The sequence below is a fragment of the Panthera uncia genome, chromosome D2 (assembly GCF_023721935.1).
Source record: "Panthera uncia isolate 11264 chromosome D2, Puncia_PCG_1.0, whole genome shotgun sequence".
Classification (NCBI taxonomy): Eukaryota; Metazoa; Chordata; class Mammalia; order Carnivora; family Felidae; genus Panthera; species Panthera uncia.
The window spans coordinates 51,605,966-51,625,090 of NC_064818.1; the positions used below are offsets into that span (position 1 = coordinate 51,605,966).

Below are 19,125 nucleotides of genomic sequence, written 5' to 3' on the forward strand. Positions count from 1 at the left end.
GGTGTGCGGCAGCGTGTGTGTGTGTGTGTGTGTGTGTGTGCACGTGCGTGCACAGGTGTGTGCACGCGTGTGCTCAGGAGCTGAGTGAGAGTGCGGTCCTGTGTGCGTGTGTCACAAGGTGTGAGTGTGTGTGAGGGAGAACAGTGTGTGCGAACCTGAGAGACTGTGATGAAGACGGGTGTGTGTGCACACATATGGGCGCACACACGAGAGAGTGCGTAAGGATGCGAACCAACAAACGAGTAGAAAAGAAGAGGATGGGCAACATATTAAAGCCAGAAATTAAAATATAGGCCACACATCAAACAAGAACAAAGTATTCTCCCGTCTGGCAAGGTTCTGGGAAAATAACACTGTTTTCACAAACGTTTTGTACAAAGACCATTTATTCTACAGGTGGTGGCTTTGCCATGAATATGAAGCATTACCAAGGGTGTTGAAAAAAGCCTGGGGCTTGGTCAGGAATTCCTACCTAAATCTTGGCTCTGTCATGTACTAGCTCTGTCGACAGAGCTCTGGCAACATGCCCCTCCCCTGTAATGTGGGGCTGCTGACCTCTGCCCTGCCCTGCTGATAGGCTGACCATGGAATGAGATGGTGGCAGCCACAGAGAGCCTCACGTGGATACCACACAGATGCTACGGTCAGATGGCCTGGGTTCGAATCCTGACTCCACCTCTTGCCAGCTGGGCACATTAGACTCTTCCTCCCTGTGCCTCAGTTTCTTCTGTTGTCAAATGGGGATGAACAATAGCACCCCAGAGTTGTGAAGTTGAGATGTTTCATATAAATGGCTCCGGAGGGTGCATGCACCCAGGAAAAGTTCAGCAGTTATTAGCTTTTATTAAATGTGGATGCAGCCGGTAGCTGAAAAATCCGGGTGCTATTTAGAGGTGACTTGGATGTGCCCTCCCCTTGAGAAGGACCTCATCTCCTTGAAGAGATAGATGGGTGTAGCAGCCCAGAAACAAGTCTGATGTGGTAACGGTGGAGAAACTAATGCTTTTTTTTTTTTTTTTTAATTTTTATTTTTGAGACAGAGAGAGACAGAGCATGAATGGGGGAGGGGCAGAGAGAGAGGGAGACACAGAATCGGAAACAGGCTCCAGGCTCCGAGCCATCAGCCCAGAGCCTGACGCGGGGCTCGAACTCACGGACCGTGAGATCGTGACCTGGCTGAAGTCGGACGCTTAACCGACTGCGCCACCCAGGCGCCCCGAAACTAATGCTTTTTTAAGAGTCTTCAGGAACAGAAGATGGAGGGGCATTTGGACCCCATCATTTTGTGCCCCCTCCTCAGTTTTGGTAACAGGCACATTAATACATTCACTGGACCAAAATGGTGGGATTAGAATGTCCCAGAGAACAAGCACAAACTGGATTCGGGGAGTGAGAACCAACACGTGGCTACAGGTGAGTCACTGCCCATCCTTCTGGTCTGCAACCCACAAACGTATTGGACTTCTGGGTCTTGTCGCCTCCCCCTTCCCGGGGCCCTGGCCCCCTTGACCTCCCAGGCTCAGAGCAGATCTAAGAGAAGCCCATCTTATGACTTGGCTTTATTTTCTTCATGGCGCTTTTCACTTGCATTTGTGACCTTACGTGTTTATTGCCTGCTTTGCTGACAGTCCCGGGGCCTAGAACAGAGCTGGGCACATGTCACATCCTTAACTCAAAAGCCGTGGAGAAACGAAGGACAGAGAAACGTTTAGAAATGTTCGTTACCTGCCGAAAACCGGGTTGAGGGTGTTGGGGATGTAGTGGTCTCGATCTTCAATTACTTTTTTGCCCAGTGTTATTTTTATATAAGGGTCACACTGTGGGGACAAAACAGATGGCATGCCGTGTCACCGTCAGGTGCAAGTTCAAGGCAGTTTCCAGGGCAGACTCAGGTAGCCTCCACACCCGCTCCCACACTGACGAAAAGGTGGCGTCCGCGCCTCAGTTGAGGTCTGAGCAACACGGCCTTTGGTGCAGCAGACCGCCAGCCGCCTTCGGAGAAGTGGTGAGGGGTGAAGGGGTGGCGGCAGGGAGGAGGCACCACGCAAATCTCCTCGAGGTCACATTTGTAAAATGAGAAGCATGAACCAGAGGAACCAAAGCCCCTTCAAGCTTTCGGATAAATCCCCATTGGGACAGTCCTCCTGAATACATTGCTTGGATAGAGTATCTTTCCCCTAGTGAGATAACAGACGCCCCAAAAGAAAGAACATGACAATTATTGTGGCTGATGACTGTAATTATCTTGCTACAGAAGAAGGCCCCACACCCAAACTCTTACCAGGCCATTGTTGTCTTGGGGCTGGAGCTCTAAGCCTCGAACAATGTAAATCCTAACCGTGCATTCCTGTGGGACGCTGTCAGGTAATTCCCGAAACTGCCTGGGAGGGGCCGGCACACTGGGGTCATCCGACAGGGAGTAGATTCTAAAGGAGCCCTAAGAGAGAGACACACAGATATCCTCACAAGGCCCCTGGTCACCCGGGCGGAGGACTCCTGCCTTCCTCTGCCACGCATTCTGGAGCAGCCACAGGGGCTGCCTTTCGTGAAGGGAACAATGTCTATTACACTATACACATTTCCAGTAGGGAAGGTAAAATGATGATAAAATAAGTATTTAACTGATTACAGAGAAGAAAGGGCAGGGCAGAAACAGGAAGACCAGGCACAAATCGAGGCAAGAGCTGGACCGGTATGGTGGCAAAGGAGGTGGTGAGGAGTAAAACCCTGCACATATTTTGAAGATAGGAATCAAAGTGATTATTTTTAATTTATTTTTTATTTTTATTTAAAACAATTTTTTTAACATTTATTTTTTAAAGAGAGAGAGAGAGAGAGAGAGCGAGCACGAGTCGGGGAGGGGCAGAGAGAGGAGACAGAATCCGAAGCAAGCTCCAGGCTCTGAGCTGTCAGCACAGAGCCCGACACAGGGCTCGAACTCACGAACTGTGAGATCATGACCTGAGCCAAAGTCGGACACTTAACTGACTGAGCCACCCAGGCGCCCCAAAAGTGATTATTTTTTAAACCGAGTAAAGTACTAAGGGTGATTTCCCTTTTCTGGTGTCACCCCTGTAAGCCCCCTCCCACCCCCCAGGCAAACTCCTGTTCATCCCTCAGGTCTCAACTAAAAAGTGTCTCTTCTTCCAGGAAACCTCCCTGATTGCCTCTGGGTTGGATGTGTCTTCTGCGCTCACCCCTGCTGCAGCACTGACCTCTGCATTGTGCTTGTTTACTTATTGTCTACATTCTTCATGAGACTGGGAGCTTCCTGAGGGTGGGGACTGGGTCTTGTTTATCACTCTGTCTCCAAGACCTAACACAGGGCCGGGCATGTCTATGGGGCACCATAAATGTTTTTTGAACGAGTGAGCCATCAGGCCAGCTTGACAGGCCATACATCATATCCTGAAATGAGCTTAATTAAGTACAAGAGAAAGCACTCAAGTTGGATTCCAAACATGTGGGTCTTAGTTCCAGCTACACTCATCCAGCAAAGCAGTGTGAAGTAATAAGCACTTACTACTATGTGTCGGGCATCAGGGACCCCAAAATGAACTCAAGGAACCCAGTCTGGCACAGGGATATTAGATAGGTTTGATTCTTAGGCCTTCTTTGATGGCTTGCTGGGAAGCCACAGTGAGAAGGATGCCGAGAACATGGGTAGGGTAGGTAGGGTATAGTGTTCTGATCGATTAGCAATGTCTGCTGTTGGAAAGGGTTGGGAAGTAGCAGCACAGGTGCCTGGGATTTGCGGGCTGTGGTCGGAGGGAGGGGCGGTCACGAAAGCCGATACTCCCAGTGTGAAAGGCGCTTTAATGGTGGCAGGAAGCAGACCTGTGGGAGCCCAGAGCGGGAGTGAGTCACTCTGCCAGAAGCAACCCGGGAACACTTCACAAAGAATGTGACACTTGAGCTGACCTTGAAAAGGATGAGTAGGAGTTTGTCAGACCACAGAGAGGGAAGGCAGAAGAGCCTGTCCCGAGGCTCCCAGTTGTGAGCAGACTAGGTGTGTCTGGGGCCTGGGAGAGGTCCTTGAGCAGCAGCGCACCAGGGGGAGGGAGCAGAGGAGCTCGGGGAAGGCCAGCTCCGCCTTAGGAAGGAGTTGGGACCTGAGCCATCGTGGAAACCCGACATCTTTTAGGAGTCAAGAAACATGATCATGTTGGGCTGCGTGGGGAATGGACTGGAGTAGGGCAGAAAGGTCAGGAAGTTGCCTGGTGGTCCTGCTGGAAGGCGGGGAGGAGGCAGTGGGGGCAGGGAGGAGAAATGAGGTCTTGACGACGCTGAATCTGCAGGACTCAAGCTTGGATGGCACAGGCAGGATGACAGAAATGTACTGAGAACGGCTTTGAGGCTTCTGGCCCCCACCCCATGGCCCGTTTTCTTGTCATCACCTTGTAGCATCCTTCAGATGTCAGAGGACATGTCCCTGCCCCAGAGGCTGGCTGTCCATTATCCTAGGTCTCTAAAGAAATTAAAGGTGGATTTGAAACAGAACAGAAACACACGTTGCTCACCTTAAACTCTCCTACCACAGAAGGATCTTCATTTTCATCGGATTTGCCTCGATACAGCTTGAAAGTATCCGAAAAGTCGGTCAGGCCGCCGAATTCTGTTACATCCTCCAGTTCACAATCATATACCTGAAAACCATCAACAGCTTCTTAATTTCTCATTAAAATGCAGGTGGGGTCTAAACCAAAAAGACTGGCAATACCAAGTGGGCGTGAGGGTGTGGATGCAGCGACGGGAACCCTCACATCGCTGGCAGGAATGTAGAAGGGCACAACCACTTGGGGCAAACATCTGGCAGTTTCTTATTGAGTTAAATACCCAGTGACTCTATGATGCAGAGGCTGCATTCCTAAGTGTTTATTAAGAAAAATGAAAACACGTCCACATGATACGAGAAGGTCTGAAGCAGCTTCATCCTCAGGAGAACGGATACACAAATCGCAGTATATCCGTACAATGAACTGCCACTCAGCAATAAGAAGGGACAGAGTACCGATACACAGGATAGCGTGATGGATCTCAAAACAACTGTGTTGGGCTAAAAAAGCCAGACACACACAAAATACATCTGGTATAAGCCTATTTATATGGAGTGTAAAAACAGGCAAAAGTCTACGGTGATAAACCAGATCAGCTGTCTCCAAGAGTGGTGGGTGATGGTGGATAATTGGCTGGAAGGGGTGCACAGGAGCTCTCTGTGATGATGGAAATGTTCTCTGCCTTGTTTTGGGGGGCGGTTTACACGTAGACGCATACAACTATCACAACCCATTGAATGGATTCCTTTATTGTACGTAAATTATACCTCCATAACAGAAACAGGAGAAGAGGAGGAACAAGAATGAGAATGAGGGAGGAAAGGAGGGAGGAAGGGAGGGTGGTTCGGGGACTGATCTACCTGAGCAGTTTGATCATTTTTCCAAATTAGTGGTTCTTTACATGCTGGTGTTTCTTGAGCTGCACTGAGATGTTATGATAATAAGGTGAAAATATGTGGAGGTTTTCTACTTTGATGGGGAAAATCATTTTAATGGCTAGATATTTCTCATTTAAATTTTTTTTTCCTCCCATGCAATGTTCTGAAAACTTTAGCATTTGCTTCTACTTAAGCACATTAATTATAGCCTGAAACATGGAATGAAGAATTGGAAACTCAAAACATTAAACCAGGAGATCACAGATAGCCAGATCTGCCTAGCTCAACAGTTCACCTTCCTCCTGGACACATGTGTCCATGGTTGTGATGGTATGTTATACCCATGTAACAGAATCAACTTTTCAGCTGGTGAAATGGATGCCTGTTTGGAGGACAGGCATGTTGACATTTCACACTGTTCTGTAAGAGCATGACTTTTAGGGTTCCTTGGGTTGAACTGGATAATTGTTGGCCTAATTAGTGTGGTGCCAACCCATTCCAAACCCTCTGTCAGATGCCCTCAGCCCCAAAGTGGCAGTCACATAACCATAAATCAACAGCTGTCCTCAAGCTCCTGGAATCTTGGCAAAGCCAAAGCCTATTGCAAGAGGACTCTCTAGGAAGCCAGAGGTGCCCAGGGCCCCTCCCCATCACCCCTTTTGTCTTCTACTTAGCTCTGCCCATGGTCAGTTGCAATGGATGCCATTCCCTCACCCACAGCAGCACAGGCCCAGGTACCTTGAGTTTGGAATAGCCCTTCTGAACATATTGTCCACATTTTTCATGTTCCCCTGTGGAAGCATAAAATTTGCTCCACCAGTCAACGATTTCTTCCTCCTAATGAAAGACATCAAAATGGAAAAACCTTTATGTAGTATTGACGTGGATTTCCAATCAGTGCAGGAAAACCCATATGTAACAGGTAAGAGAAATAGGTACTTCTGAACCTGAAACAGGGGAGACGATAGGATTTTTGTTTACATGTAGATTCAGATTCAGCATTCATGATTCTTCTATCCAGAAGCTACAGGTGAAATGACCATCCTTGGTGGGATCTAATGCCCAGAGCTACAATAGATTATTTTTTTAAAAAATATTTTATTTTATTTATTTCAGTTTTAGAGAGAGAGAAAAAGCATGAGTGGCGGAGAGGGGCAGAAGGATAGGGAGAGAGGGAATCTCAGGCAGGCTTCATGCTCAGTGCAGAGCCTACATGGGGCTAGATCCCACAACCCTGGGATCATGAATGACCCAGCCGAAATCAAGAGTCAGATGCTCAACCTGCTGAGCTACCCAGGTGCCCCTAGATGATTTCTTACAGCCTATAGACACAATATATTCATTAGTCTGATTTTACTTTTTTAGCCTGTTGACTTGGTATTTATATATACAAATTAATTAGATAAAACTTCCCTTATATGTTTTCCACTATTTCATTTCTTTAGTCCTTATAGCCAGCAATACATTATAAAACAAAGCTAAGCTGAGAGGTGGAAAAACTGGTTCTAATTCCAGTCCCATCCTTTACGTTATAAGCTGTACTCTCACATTATAAGCCACATCGGCTTGGGCAAGTTATCCAACATCTCTGAGCATCAATTTCTTCATCCACCGAGTGGGTAAGAGCACTACCTGTTTCCATCTACTTCAGAGAGTTGTTTTGGAAATCAAAAAAGATCATTAGGAGAAAGAGCTTTAAAAACGATAAAATGTAAAACACAGTAAGGAGGCATTATGGGTCATTTAGACAAGTGGCTCCCAACCTGTCCTTGGGGTTTCTAATTCAATCAGCCTGGGGGAGTCCTGGGCATTCAAGAATGTTTTCTTAAATTCCACAGGCGAATCCCATTGTGCGGTCAGTGTTCAGAACCTCTGGTTTAGACGGGTAGCTCTTGGTTGGGCAGAGGGGATAGCATATCAGAGTCACTTGTACAACAATTTAAAACTGCAGAAGCCTATAGTTTATTAAAGGCTGCTATAAGTTCTACTCAAATTTTTAACAAGAATAGAGCCTCATCAGACCCACCCATTGCTTATTTTAATATACCTGGGAAAGAGTGATCTTGCTGGGGGGAAAAAAACAGTGTCACCTGTAACATAGACTCTTACTCAGTCTGGGTAGGGGGCAGGGAAGGAACACTCAAGAAAAGCTATTTCCTTTCTGTGTACCATAGACATGCAAACACACACACACACACACACACACACACACACACTATACAGAATTATTTCCCCTTTATAGTCAGTAAACTAAGCTTGGATTTTAAAAAGTTTCTTTACGTATCAGCTATAGGCAGAAAATCTAAAATGAATCTTAAATCTAGCAAAGCGGGTACAATAGTTACCTTTTCTGTCAGCTGTTTATCACATATATGCACAGGAAGAGGGCAAACCATGTCAGGTCACACAGATATGGAGACCCCATGAGCATCAGGTTTAAAGAGAAAGAAGAAGGAGAAATTAATTTTCATGCATGCTTTAGATGATCAACATTTTGATGGATTATTTAAAGTATTCAAGATGATCTCATAATTAAACACACCTTCCTGGTTTCTTCTCTGAAAACGTGCACATGAGTTACAAATAGTATTAAAATGGAAGGGTTGGAGGTAGCCACCCACATCCCATGTTCTCAAGGGTTAGATAATCTCATTGTCTGCCAGCACAGTGGTCACAAGACGGGAGGGATGGGGGTGCATGGAAGCGTGGCCACTCATCAGTCGGCCCCCAACCTTTCATTTCACTTAGCTCCTAAAGTATTCCCCAAATTGGCCTTATTCTTATCCCTTCAAAAACTCCTGTCGGGGGAAAATCATGTCTAGCATGGCTGCAACATCATCATGTAGCTGCCTTTCCTTGCTTTTTCCCCATGCCTCTGTTACAGCACCAAATACAGATGCGTCCATCAACACTGTTCGAAGATGTCAAGTTTCTCACGGTCAAATGCTTCCATCTGAGCTTCTGCATGGAGAATCCACCCCTGATCTCAGGGTGCATCCAAGAGATGAGGGAATGGTGAGCTCGGATGCTGGGCTTGAGTTTTCTTTCCGTGCCTGCTGGTTGTCACCCAAGTTCACCTTCAGGGGCAGTCTGAGGAACTGCTATCTAGACCCCCTTTCTGAAATCCTAACTTCATTTCTCATGTGAGGAGACAGCAGCTCCTCATTATAGGCCCTTCCTGCAGCTGTTGTATGAGGCGGCCACAGGGCTTCCTCTGTTAAGCGCCCCTTGGTGTTTTCTGATTGGCGTTTATTCAGTACACAGCATTGCCAAGAGAGGCAGAGAGATAGACAGATGTAACAGTTTGTTATATTAGATTCATACCAAAGCAGGATTAAAGGTTAAATCGCAGCCAGATTGAGATTTTGGAGAGAGGGACTTTATGCCAAAAGTACATTCACATTCTGAATGGTTCCTGAATTTTTAAAAAAGATTTTTAAAGTCTGTTTATTCACATCTATTTTTAGCTATTTGAAATCATTTCCAAGAAGAGAATAGTTTATGGTTTAAAAAGCGTGACTCAAAACAAGTGTCTGGTTTTAAAAGTTAGGATTAATATGGGAGAATTTATTCACGCCCATTTACTCAGGAGTTCATGCGGAAAAGGGATGGGAGCATCTCAAGAAGCTTGCTTTATGGTATCTGCATGGCAAGAGTCTCCCCGGGCTTCAAACAATCACATTTGCTTAAGGATCACCTTTCACTCCAAAATCTAGTATTAGAAGGAATCTGAAAGGAGAATTCAAGTCTTTAGACCAAGGTCCCCGTGGTCCCAAGCAGCTTCATGCATTTTCTCATCATACATACATGCACTGTCGTTGGAGAAGCCATTTTGCTGAGTGCTGTTGACATACTGCTTAAACACTGGAATTGGAAGGTAATTGTTGAAATGGCCATGTAGGAATGCCCATGTCATCTGGCTAGCACTTACCAATTTGCCCCAGGCACCACCTTTCTTGTGGTAATGCTGAGCCCATTTAAGAACTCCCAGAGATCCGGGGCACCTGGATGGCTCAGTCGCTTAAGAATCTGACTTTGGCTCAGGTCATGATCTCGTGGTTTGTGAGTTACAAGTCCCATGTCGGGCTCTGTGCTGACAGCTTGAGCCTGGAGCCTGCTTCAGATTCTGTGTCTCCCTCTCTCTCTGCCCCTCCCCTGCTCACACTCTGTCTCTCTCTCTCTCAAAAATAAACATGAAAATTTAAAAAATAAATAAAAAGGAACTCCCAGAGATCTCACAGGGTAACGGTGTGAGTTTCTGTAAGCACAGGACAGTCACCCAAAGCCCTAGCCTCCAGGTCACATCAACAGCAGTTAGTTTTGACTTACTCTCTCAATTTACCCAGATTAGTGGTAACGGACACACATTACACATATATCACATGTACATGTAATGCACGCACATCATGTACATGTAATATAGGACATCAGCAAAGTTGTTATTATTTGCTCTTCCAAAGCTCAACTTCATTCATTTGACTTTGCCGAGATGTGTACTGTCTTCCCTAATGTATGGGTGGAGTCAGTTTTTGAGGGGAGATTCCAACCGGCCTTTCCTAACACAGTGTGCCTCAGCTAGGTGTTAGCAGAACAAGCTGATTAAAGTCATGTACGGTATAGTAGTCCCCACTTGTCAGCGGGGCATACGTCCCAAGACCTTTAGTGGATGCCTGAAACTGAGGGTGGAATTGAACCTTGTATATATTATGCTTTTTCCTATACACACATACCTATGATAAAGTTTAATGTATAAATCAGGCACAGTGAGAGATCAACAATAACTAATAATTAAATAGAACAATTATAACAATATACTGTAATAAGTTTTGCGGCTATGGTCTCTCTTTCAAAATATCTTATTGTACTGAACTCACCCTTCTGATGATGCGAGATGATAATATGCCTAAGTGATGAGACGGGTGAGGTGAGTGACATGGGGGCTGTGACGCAGTGTCAGGCTACTATTGCCCCTCTGACACTGCGTCAGAAGGAGGACCGTGTGTTTTGGGACAGCAGTCGACCGCGGGGAAAGTGAAACCTCAGATCAGGAGGGGGGGGGGCGCTGAACAATGGCGGTTCCAAGTGCTACCGCCTCCAATCCTGTTCCGCTGCAACTCAGATTCTATGATGTAAACTAACCTTTCACAATGTGTTGTTCCAGTAGCCCAGTCATGGGTCAACTACTGTTACGAAATGAGTGACAATATCAGCATAGATTGGCCTTGATTCTTCTTGATCCCCCATATGTAGGGCTACCGAGGACACAGCAGGCACGAATAAGAATTGTTTGGCCATGGAAAGTAAGAAAACTGGAGACAGGTTACAGAACAGGATCTAAAACTGCCCTTTTCCTGGGCCGTTGTGAAAACGTATTATCAGTCAAGGTTCTTAAGTATACAGTACTTAATTTCTCCCTAGGCCACCACTGTTTTGGTGGGAATATGTGAGGTCGTTTGCAGAGCAAATGTGGTGTTTCGCAGATTTGATATTGTCATTTATGACTGTGGAGGATTCCCAGGGAGCAGAATCAAATGCACTGCGACACAGAGCTGGCTGTGGAGACCACATTTCATATGGTCCAGTTGTTAGTGAGCTTAATGAAGTGGGAAGGAAGTGAATTTTTTAAAAGGCACTGTTTATGGACATAACATATTAAAGTGCAATCATGTGCATTTTTTGGCCAGTTTGCACATTAAAACATGCTGTGAAAGTCCATCCTAAATGCCAACACAAACAGGGAGATATTTGATGTTTTCTTTTTTCTGGACTGAGACCTTTCTTCCCCCCACCCTCCCTTTCCTTCTTGTAGAATTGGCTGCGATGGTTCTAAAATAGGGTCCTGAGTGAGCATTTCCACCACTTTCTTCACCTCAAAACCACAATGAATATAAAAATCTTAGATAACCCACACACGGGCAAATAGGGTCATTAAAAATCCATGACATTTCTACTTCATGCATGCACCCCTTCTTCGGAATGTTCAGTGCTACAAACCACTTCCTGAAATTTCTCTTTCTAGCAAATGGTATCATTCAGACTGTTCACACCAATGGTTCTCAGACCTGCCTGCACATTAGAAGCGCTTGGAGAGATTTTTTAACATACTGATGTTTACTAGGTCCCTCTTCCTCTTGGAGGGTGGGGCCTGGTCCCGGGTATTATTTTAAGTATCCCGGGTGACCCAGGGTAGAGGACATTAATCTACACAACGTCATTTAATTACTGATGAGTGTGAGATTCAGATTCTTTATTCTACCTCCATAAATTGGCTTGGTTATTATTATTTTAATTGCATTGAATGGCGGTTTGCCTGAATTCGCCCAATGCCTAGGCACCTGGAAAATAAAACTGATATTATCCGATGATCAGTTCTGAAACCTACCTTTGAAGCCAGTAATGGTTTGGTGTCTTCTATTTCAATAATGACGTCCCGGCAGGGTGGGGTAGACAGAAGGGAGGCTGCAAGACAAACAATTTCTCACCCAAGATAGGAAAAAAACAGTACTGAACATTCTAGTTGAAGTTCAAGTTCAGCAGACACAGTGGAAAGTAGACTTTACTCATGGGTAGGACTCACTCACTGAGTGTACAGGACCATCCCCGAATGGAGAAGGTGACCCAGTAACTCATCACTTTTCCCAAACGTGATGTAGGTTTAGACATTTTCTCTTGTCTTGGACAATTAGCCCAGTACCTGTACACAGGAAGTGCTCAAAAAAGAACGGTTCAATTGTGTCAAGAAAGACCAATGTCTTTAGAGGACATGAGCGGAGAAGGAAACCCACACCGGAAGGAGCTTCACCTTCTTAGAATCTGTTCCCAAGACAAAGCAAAGCAAAGCAGGGCAAACAGTTGCACATTTCAGGCCTGAAGCTGCAGGCGGCTCATTCAGCTCCGGTTCCCACGGTGGGAGCACAGGGAAGAGGCGTCACCCTGGGTTTATGCAATTCCCAGAATACGGCTGACCCGGAACAACACGGGTTTGAACTGTGCAGGTCCACTTATGTGTGGAATTTTTTCAATACACTATGGTACTGTAAATATATTTTATTTTCCTTATGATTGTATTTTTTTTTAATTTTTAATGTTTATTTTTTGAGAGAGAGACAGAACATGAGCGGGGAAAGGGCAGAGAGAGAGAGAGGGAGACACAGAATGTAAGGCAGGTTCCAGGCTCTGAGCTGTCAGCACAGAGCTCGACACGGGGCTTGAACTCACAAACCGCGAGATCACGACCTGAGCTGAAGTCAGAAGCTTCACCGACTGGGCCACCCAGGCACCCCTTATGATTTTCCTAATGTCTTCTTTTCTCTAGCTTACTTTATTGTAAGAATCCAGTGTATAAAATATACAACATACAAAAAATGTGTTAATGGACTGTTTATGTTATTGGTATTTAAGGCTTCTGGTCAACAGGAGGCTATTAGTAGTTAAGCTTTAGGGGAGTCAAAGTTGTACATGGATTTCTGACTGCATGAAGGTCAGTGCTCCTAACCCCTGCGTTGTTCAAGGATCAACTGTATTTGTGGCTCCGGATTTTGGGATTAGTGCAAGGGCTCAGGGGTAGCCCCTGGGCTCACCAGGTTTGCTTCCAATGAAGCCTCAGCCTAGGGCACGGGTGTGGGTGAGGAGTATGTCTACCCTTTATGGAAGACGGCATTGGGCAGTCAGACATTCAATGGGAGGCCAGCACCCAGACAGAACAAACTGCAAAGCCAAAAGAACTTTCTGTTTAACCCACCCGTGTAGGACCAAAAGCAGGGGAGGGAAGACACATTTTAGGTACATACCACGTGCCAGGGAGTGGACTAAGCCTTTTACGTACTTTATCTCATTTAATCCCTCAATAATCCTGTAGAATATGCACCATTATCCCCATTATAAAGATTAAAAAACGAATCGAGGCTAAGAGAATCCAAGTTACTCGCTTCAGGTTAAACAGCCAGTAGGAAGTGGAAGTAGATGACCTAGGGCTGTCTGACCCCAGAGCTTGTGTCTTAACACGCCAGCGCCCAGGGCAGAGTAAATGCTCAATGAAATGGGAAAGGATTAGGGGGACACTGGGGAGACAGGGAGAGTGACATTTACTGAACATCTGCGATACTCCACTTGCTGTGCTAGCTCATTCGGTATCCACGCAGCACCCCCATCCCTACCAGCAGTCTCTACATTTCCAAAACAGGCTCCCCCCAAAACTTCTGCCAGCTACAACACAGGACGTGACAGCCAGTTGGGTAGGTGTGCGGGAACACAACTGTATGCAAGCTCCTTCTTAGCAGTTCTCTGCTTTACCAGCCTCACGTAAACAAAGCCTCAAGGCAGGAGGAAAGCTATTCTGTATGCTTCTGACACTAGGCCAGCCAATTACATTCCTCAACTCTTACTCTATTTTTGGTTTTAAGAAAGTACCAGATTCTAGTCTTGGGAACATTATGCTTTGCCCACCCCATACTCCTTATGGATTTTCCTTTTCGAAGAGTTCTCTGAAACCTTGACCATATTTCACATTAATTACAGAGTCACTAACCAGGAGACCTCTGCCTGAGCCCCATCCTACCCGCCCCCCCCGCCCCCCCCTGCCCCATAGACACCAACAAGTCCACACTCGGAGGCCAGAGAAAGATTGCAGAATTTGTGAATTCACATATTTGGATCAAATAACTTTGTCTCATGAAAGCAGCAGGGGCAATGCTAGGACAATGGTTTCTCTCCACTGAGTAACCCCAAATTAAACAATGCTGCAGTTATAGTAATCCTTGTTGCTATAAAAAATGTTGCTATTTTAGGTACTATCAATTCAACACAAAATGCTTGGCATGGGAAATGTCTGGATAAACTCATGTAGGTTTGTTTTTGCCCACGTGTGATTGTGGATTTTATTTTAGCCTCTTCTCTGAATCAGGGCTATAGGATGCTGAAACAGATGAGTTTCAGATGCTCTGTCAAATCAATACCAAACCTTCTGGAAGATTAACTAGAACTGGTTAGCAGGACAGCTGCTTAAACAGAAGACATCTGTTTCAGTCTTGAGGCACCGAAGATCAGCTGAATGAATGTGTGATAGTTCCCCACGGCATCTAATCTCATGAAGCCAGGGGCCCTGGAACTTTGTTCACTATGCTGACCCACTCCCCAGCCCCTAACACGGACCCTGGCACACAGTAAGCTAAAAACAAGTCATTATTGAATGGGCAATAGCAAAATGCTATTCATTAGCTGTTATTTATTTGGAGCCCTAAGGTCAGCACCATGCCCCACTATCATTTACCTACGAATCATGTGACCTACGGCAGACAAGTCCCCAGCTTTTCCTCCGCGGATAACAATGAAATAGTATCTTTCCAATGACATCGCGATAACGGGATGCGATCATGAGGACGACAGACAGAAAGCAATTAGAAATGAAAATCCCCCCCCCCCCCCCCCGTTTCACTGCTCAGGAGGGGACCGCTGTATTTCTTGCTCAAAGCATTTATCACACTGACTGCAACTACTCATTTCCTTGTTTGTCTTCTCTGCTTGACTACATGAAAACATTATGAAGCACTTAACATCTCCCGAAGAGACAGCTTATGTTCAGCCAGGGATAGGTTACTTCAGAAGGTAACAGTTTGGGCGCTGGATGCCGCCCCCCCCCCCAAACAAGGTGGGAATTCAAATCTAACTTTACCACCTACTAACTATAGCACCTTGGGAAAGTTACATAGCCCACTGGAAATCAAATGAGTTCTTCATCTGCATGAATATTTTTTATCTTGAGGAGGTCTGTGAAGATTTAATCAGATCTCACATGAAAAACCCAAAGGGATATTTATAGACGTGAATTTTACCTTTTAGCTGTGGCACAAGATCCTCCTTTCCCGCATAAGGGTCGCAGCGAAAGCGGTCCAGGCGGTCGATGGTGCACTGCCCAACGACAGGCTTCCGCCCAAACTGCCTGTGGTCAATGACCTTGATCACCAGAGGAGGCATGTACAATTCTTCCTTGGGCAAGAACTGGGGATTCACAGAGGTAGGCGTCACTTCTCTGTAGCAGAACTTCCCAGTAAATTCTCCCAAAGGGACCAACCCAGACTTTTTGCCTGATTGGTATAGCCCCGGGGACTCACAGTATGTAGTTCAGGAATATATGTGCTAGGCAAACAGCATAGTGCTTCAGGATGGGAGCTGCGAGCCAGACGGCCTGGGGTCAAATCCTGGCTCTGCTACTAGGAGTCGCTTGGCCTCAGGCAACTTTTCAAAGCCCCAGTTATCTCCTCAGTAATAGGAGGGTTGTTTAATTGATGTATGTGAACTGCTTAGAATAGGGTCTCAGTGCCCAGTCACAGGATGCAGACTCAGCATTTAAAAGAAACTGAGATCAAACTGAATCTCCAAGGGAAATAACTGTGGCTTGGGAATCTTTTAGTCTTGGAAGTTTGGTGTCCAAATGGAATGCTCATTTTTCCTCGACTCCTCCTGTTCTTCCTTGTGGAATTTGGTGGCCTCGATGACATTGCCTGATTAGGGAATCATGGGCTGGTCTTGGGGTCTGCCTGGTATGTGGTTCAGATACATTTCCATCTCTGGCCTTGCAAAGGAATCGAAGTTGGGGTTGACTGAGTGGCTTTTCTCCTGCTGACTGAGACTAGATTCAGACTAGAACGTGGGGGGTGGGGGAGGGGCTGGGGAGCAGGCAAGGGTGGGCGGAGTGGCCTGGGGCGATCACTTCCCGATTGGATTCTGGCTTGCAGCACTCCATCTGCACACTGCAGGGGGGAGGAGGACGGCTTTGCAGCCGGAGGAACCTAAGTCCAAACTCTGGCCGCCTACTTGCCAGCTACGTCCCTGGTGTAAATTACTTATCTTCTGGGTTTCCGCTACAGTGGGTGTTTAAGGAGTGAAAAATGCCTGTCTTGCAGGGTGAGAGCAAAGACAAAAGGCAGGGAGTATGAAGGCAGCCGGCACCCAGGGCTGCTGCTGTCGTCTCTCCACATACCCACTGCCGCACAGAAAGTGTGGCCTGACACTCACTTGCAGGACCTGGATAAGGTGTCCCCCTCTCTAGGCCTCAGTTTCTTCATCTGTAAAAGCCCAGGTTAAATCACGGGACCCTAGAGTTTGAGAATGGTGTGCTAGCGACACCAAATGACTAGGGAGAGAAAAGGAATGTGAAGGTCCTGGGCTTTCTACTCCATCAGAGCCAAGGAAATGCCTTGATTTTATCTCTTTGATATAGTACAGTAGGATAAGGATTTAACTGCTTTAAAAGCGGGAGGACTGGGTGACCTCTTCTTGCTCCTATGGGGTCCTATGATGGAGGACCGTGAACCGGATCTGACACTGTCCCATATTCCTAACCACCCGTGGAGCAAGGTGGGTGCCTTCCAGAAGCACCTGGAGGAGGGGTGCAGTCACGGGCCGTTAGGGCATGGCCCCACTGCCCCAAATGGGCTCCGCACCTGCCCTTCCCCAGCCAGCCAGTGCCTATCTGGAGGCTTCTAGTCCATACACACTTGCAAGGGCAGGACTGAGGGTTAGTATTCTGCCCTCAGGGGACTGACCCAAAGCCTGAACCTGGTAGCTGAACAGATGAAAAGTTTATTCTAGAAATACGTATTCTCATAAATATTTCTGTGTCACTGGGGATGTCTAAAGCTTCAAGAAATCATCACTATGGTATGAGAGTCTAAGGGACAAAAGTCACTGGCAAGCTGAATCCAAGGCAGGGTTTTTCTATTTGCTGTCAGAGTTTGGAAATATATAAACTTTGTGTGTGTGTGTGATTATATATATATATATATATATCCATATTTCAGATAAAACTCAGGTACTCAACACACATGGACTATTACAATCTTGATACTGTACCACTTTCATGAAGAGAACAGAACTTGGGAAGTTGGGTGTCTTCTTAAGGTTTTTGATCACCACTGATTCTACCCTTTCCCCTCCACACTCCACAATGAGGCTGGGGGATGTGATAGAAGCCATCTGGTAGTTCTTCATATTTCTTAAGCCCCAAGCTAGAATCTAAGAAAACAATATAAAGAGATAGAAAGAAAACCCAGTATATTAAAAATAATATTCAAAGGAAACATTCTTCCTTAATAACAGAAATTCTTTAAGGTTGGCTTGTGCAGATTTGCCTAAAATCTCTGAGACTCTTATTCTGGAAAGCCTGTAGGTCATGCAGAGAAAGTGGTTTTGCCCCTTTTCCTCTGCCTGAGCTGCTAAAAAGCAGAGCAGTGAAGAGTGCAGGAATCAAATCCTGGCTGTGAACCCAGGCAAGTTAGTAACCTCTCTATGTCTCATCTGCAAACAGGACTGACAGCATTATCTATCACAGGGTCATTCCGAGGATCAAGTGTAAACTTCTTAACACAGCGTCTGACATGTAAGCATTCAAAAATGATAGCTGTTGTTTAAAGCCATCTGTTTGGTCTCTGGAAACTCTTACCAAGACAGCTTGAGAATGGAAATCTCAAGGTAACATCAAGGAAGAGACCTTGAGAATAGACCAGACACTGTCCATCAAGCTACCTGTTAGCTCCATCAGCCTGTGTCTGCCCTGATTGTCTGGCATGTCAGCATTTCCTGTTACTCCCATGCCTCTCTCCACCTTGAGTCCCCTCTTGAGTCTCCTGCTCTCTGTGCACACGCGCACACACACACACATACACACACACACACACACTGCTCTTTGCCTTCCCTCTCCCAGCTCTCCAGTGGACACGGAAAGCTCAGAAATCTCCTGGATCCCAGTAAATGAGAACCCCAAATTCCCTCAGTAAGGCCGGAATTGACCTGTTCTTCTTGTTTCAACAAGCCTTCTATGTCCATGAATATTTCAGATTTTCAGACAAATGCTTTAGGAAGTTGGACACAGCAAGAGAACAGGTGACAAGATTTCATTTCCCAGGTGAAGGATTCCAGTTCTGTCGCTATGTCATTTGACTTGATCCATAAAACTTAGGGAGCTGCATACCTCAATGGCAGTGAGCTGGACCACAGGTCTGATCCCCTGGGGAACCATGTATAGATTTGGTGCCCTTTGTGAGGGAAGGATGGGAAGGTTGGAGCCATCCTGTAAAACAAACATGGAAATGTCAGTGCCTCTCTTTAGTTCAAGGGAATGGTGTCGTGGGTTATTAACAAGTATTTTAAGCAGTTGCTATGAAAGAATATGTGAGAACTCAGTAAGTACCTTGTGCCTCAGAATCAGTTCTGCGGTTACAAGGACATCCCCACAGGCTTTGTCTCCATTCATTAAGGGGTGCCAGAGAAGTTTGGGTGTGATATCCATTTCTGAGTTTAGCTTTACCAGAGGGGAGCACAAGCTTCGTCCTAAAAATTCATCTTTGCCCTAGAGAAACAAACAATCCTTAAATTCCCCAACAAATATCCCTATAAACTTCCATTATTCCCCAAGCCATCTTAGAAATTCTAAATTACCTACCACTTGGTCATTGTCAAAAAGTTCAATGACAACTTTGGGTGGGTTCTGTAGGACTGTCTGGGGCTCCCCATAGATTTCAATTTCATCAAATATAATCGTTTGGTCCCATGTGGGATTCAGAGTTGAGTGGATGATCTCAGTGGTTTTGCTTCGATGGAGGAAGGAGACATGAGCATACGGATCTAAAACAGAAGAAGAGAGGGGCACCTGGTGGCTCAGCTGGCTAAGCGTCTGACTTCTGATTGTGGCTAAG

General features: G+C 45.9%; 1 protein-coding gene across 2 annotated transcripts in view; it reads right to left on the reverse strand.

Annotated features, from left to right (window-relative positions):
* MYOF (myoferlin) overlaps positions 1–19,125 on the reverse strand; it is a 162,799-nt gene that overhangs the window by 19,303 nt on the left and 124,371 nt on the right. Inside the window, exons 35-45 of one of the 2 annotated variants that reach the window (XM_049646409.1) lie at positions 18,873–19,054; positions 18,621–18,779; positions 18,402–18,500; positions 17,285–17,446; positions 15,265–15,430; positions 11,817–11,893; positions 7,780–7,791; positions 6,173–6,271; positions 4,521–4,646; positions 2,282–2,437; positions 1,726–1,817 (exon numbers count right to left, since the gene is read on the reverse strand). In XM_049646409.1, coding sequence (XP_049502366.1) covers positions 1,726–1,817; positions 2,282–2,437; positions 4,521–4,646; positions 6,173–6,271; positions 7,780–7,791; positions 11,817–11,893; positions 15,265–15,430; positions 17,285–17,446; positions 18,402–18,500; positions 18,621–18,779; positions 18,873–19,054 — 1,330 coding nt within the window. The remainder of the gene's footprint in view (positions 1–1,725; positions 1,818–2,281; positions 2,438–4,520; positions 4,647–6,172; positions 6,272–7,779; positions 7,792–11,816; positions 11,894–15,264; positions 15,431–17,284; positions 17,447–18,401; positions 18,501–18,620; positions 18,780–18,872; positions 19,055–19,125) is intronic. The other variant, XM_049646410.1, reaches the window with a different exon arrangement.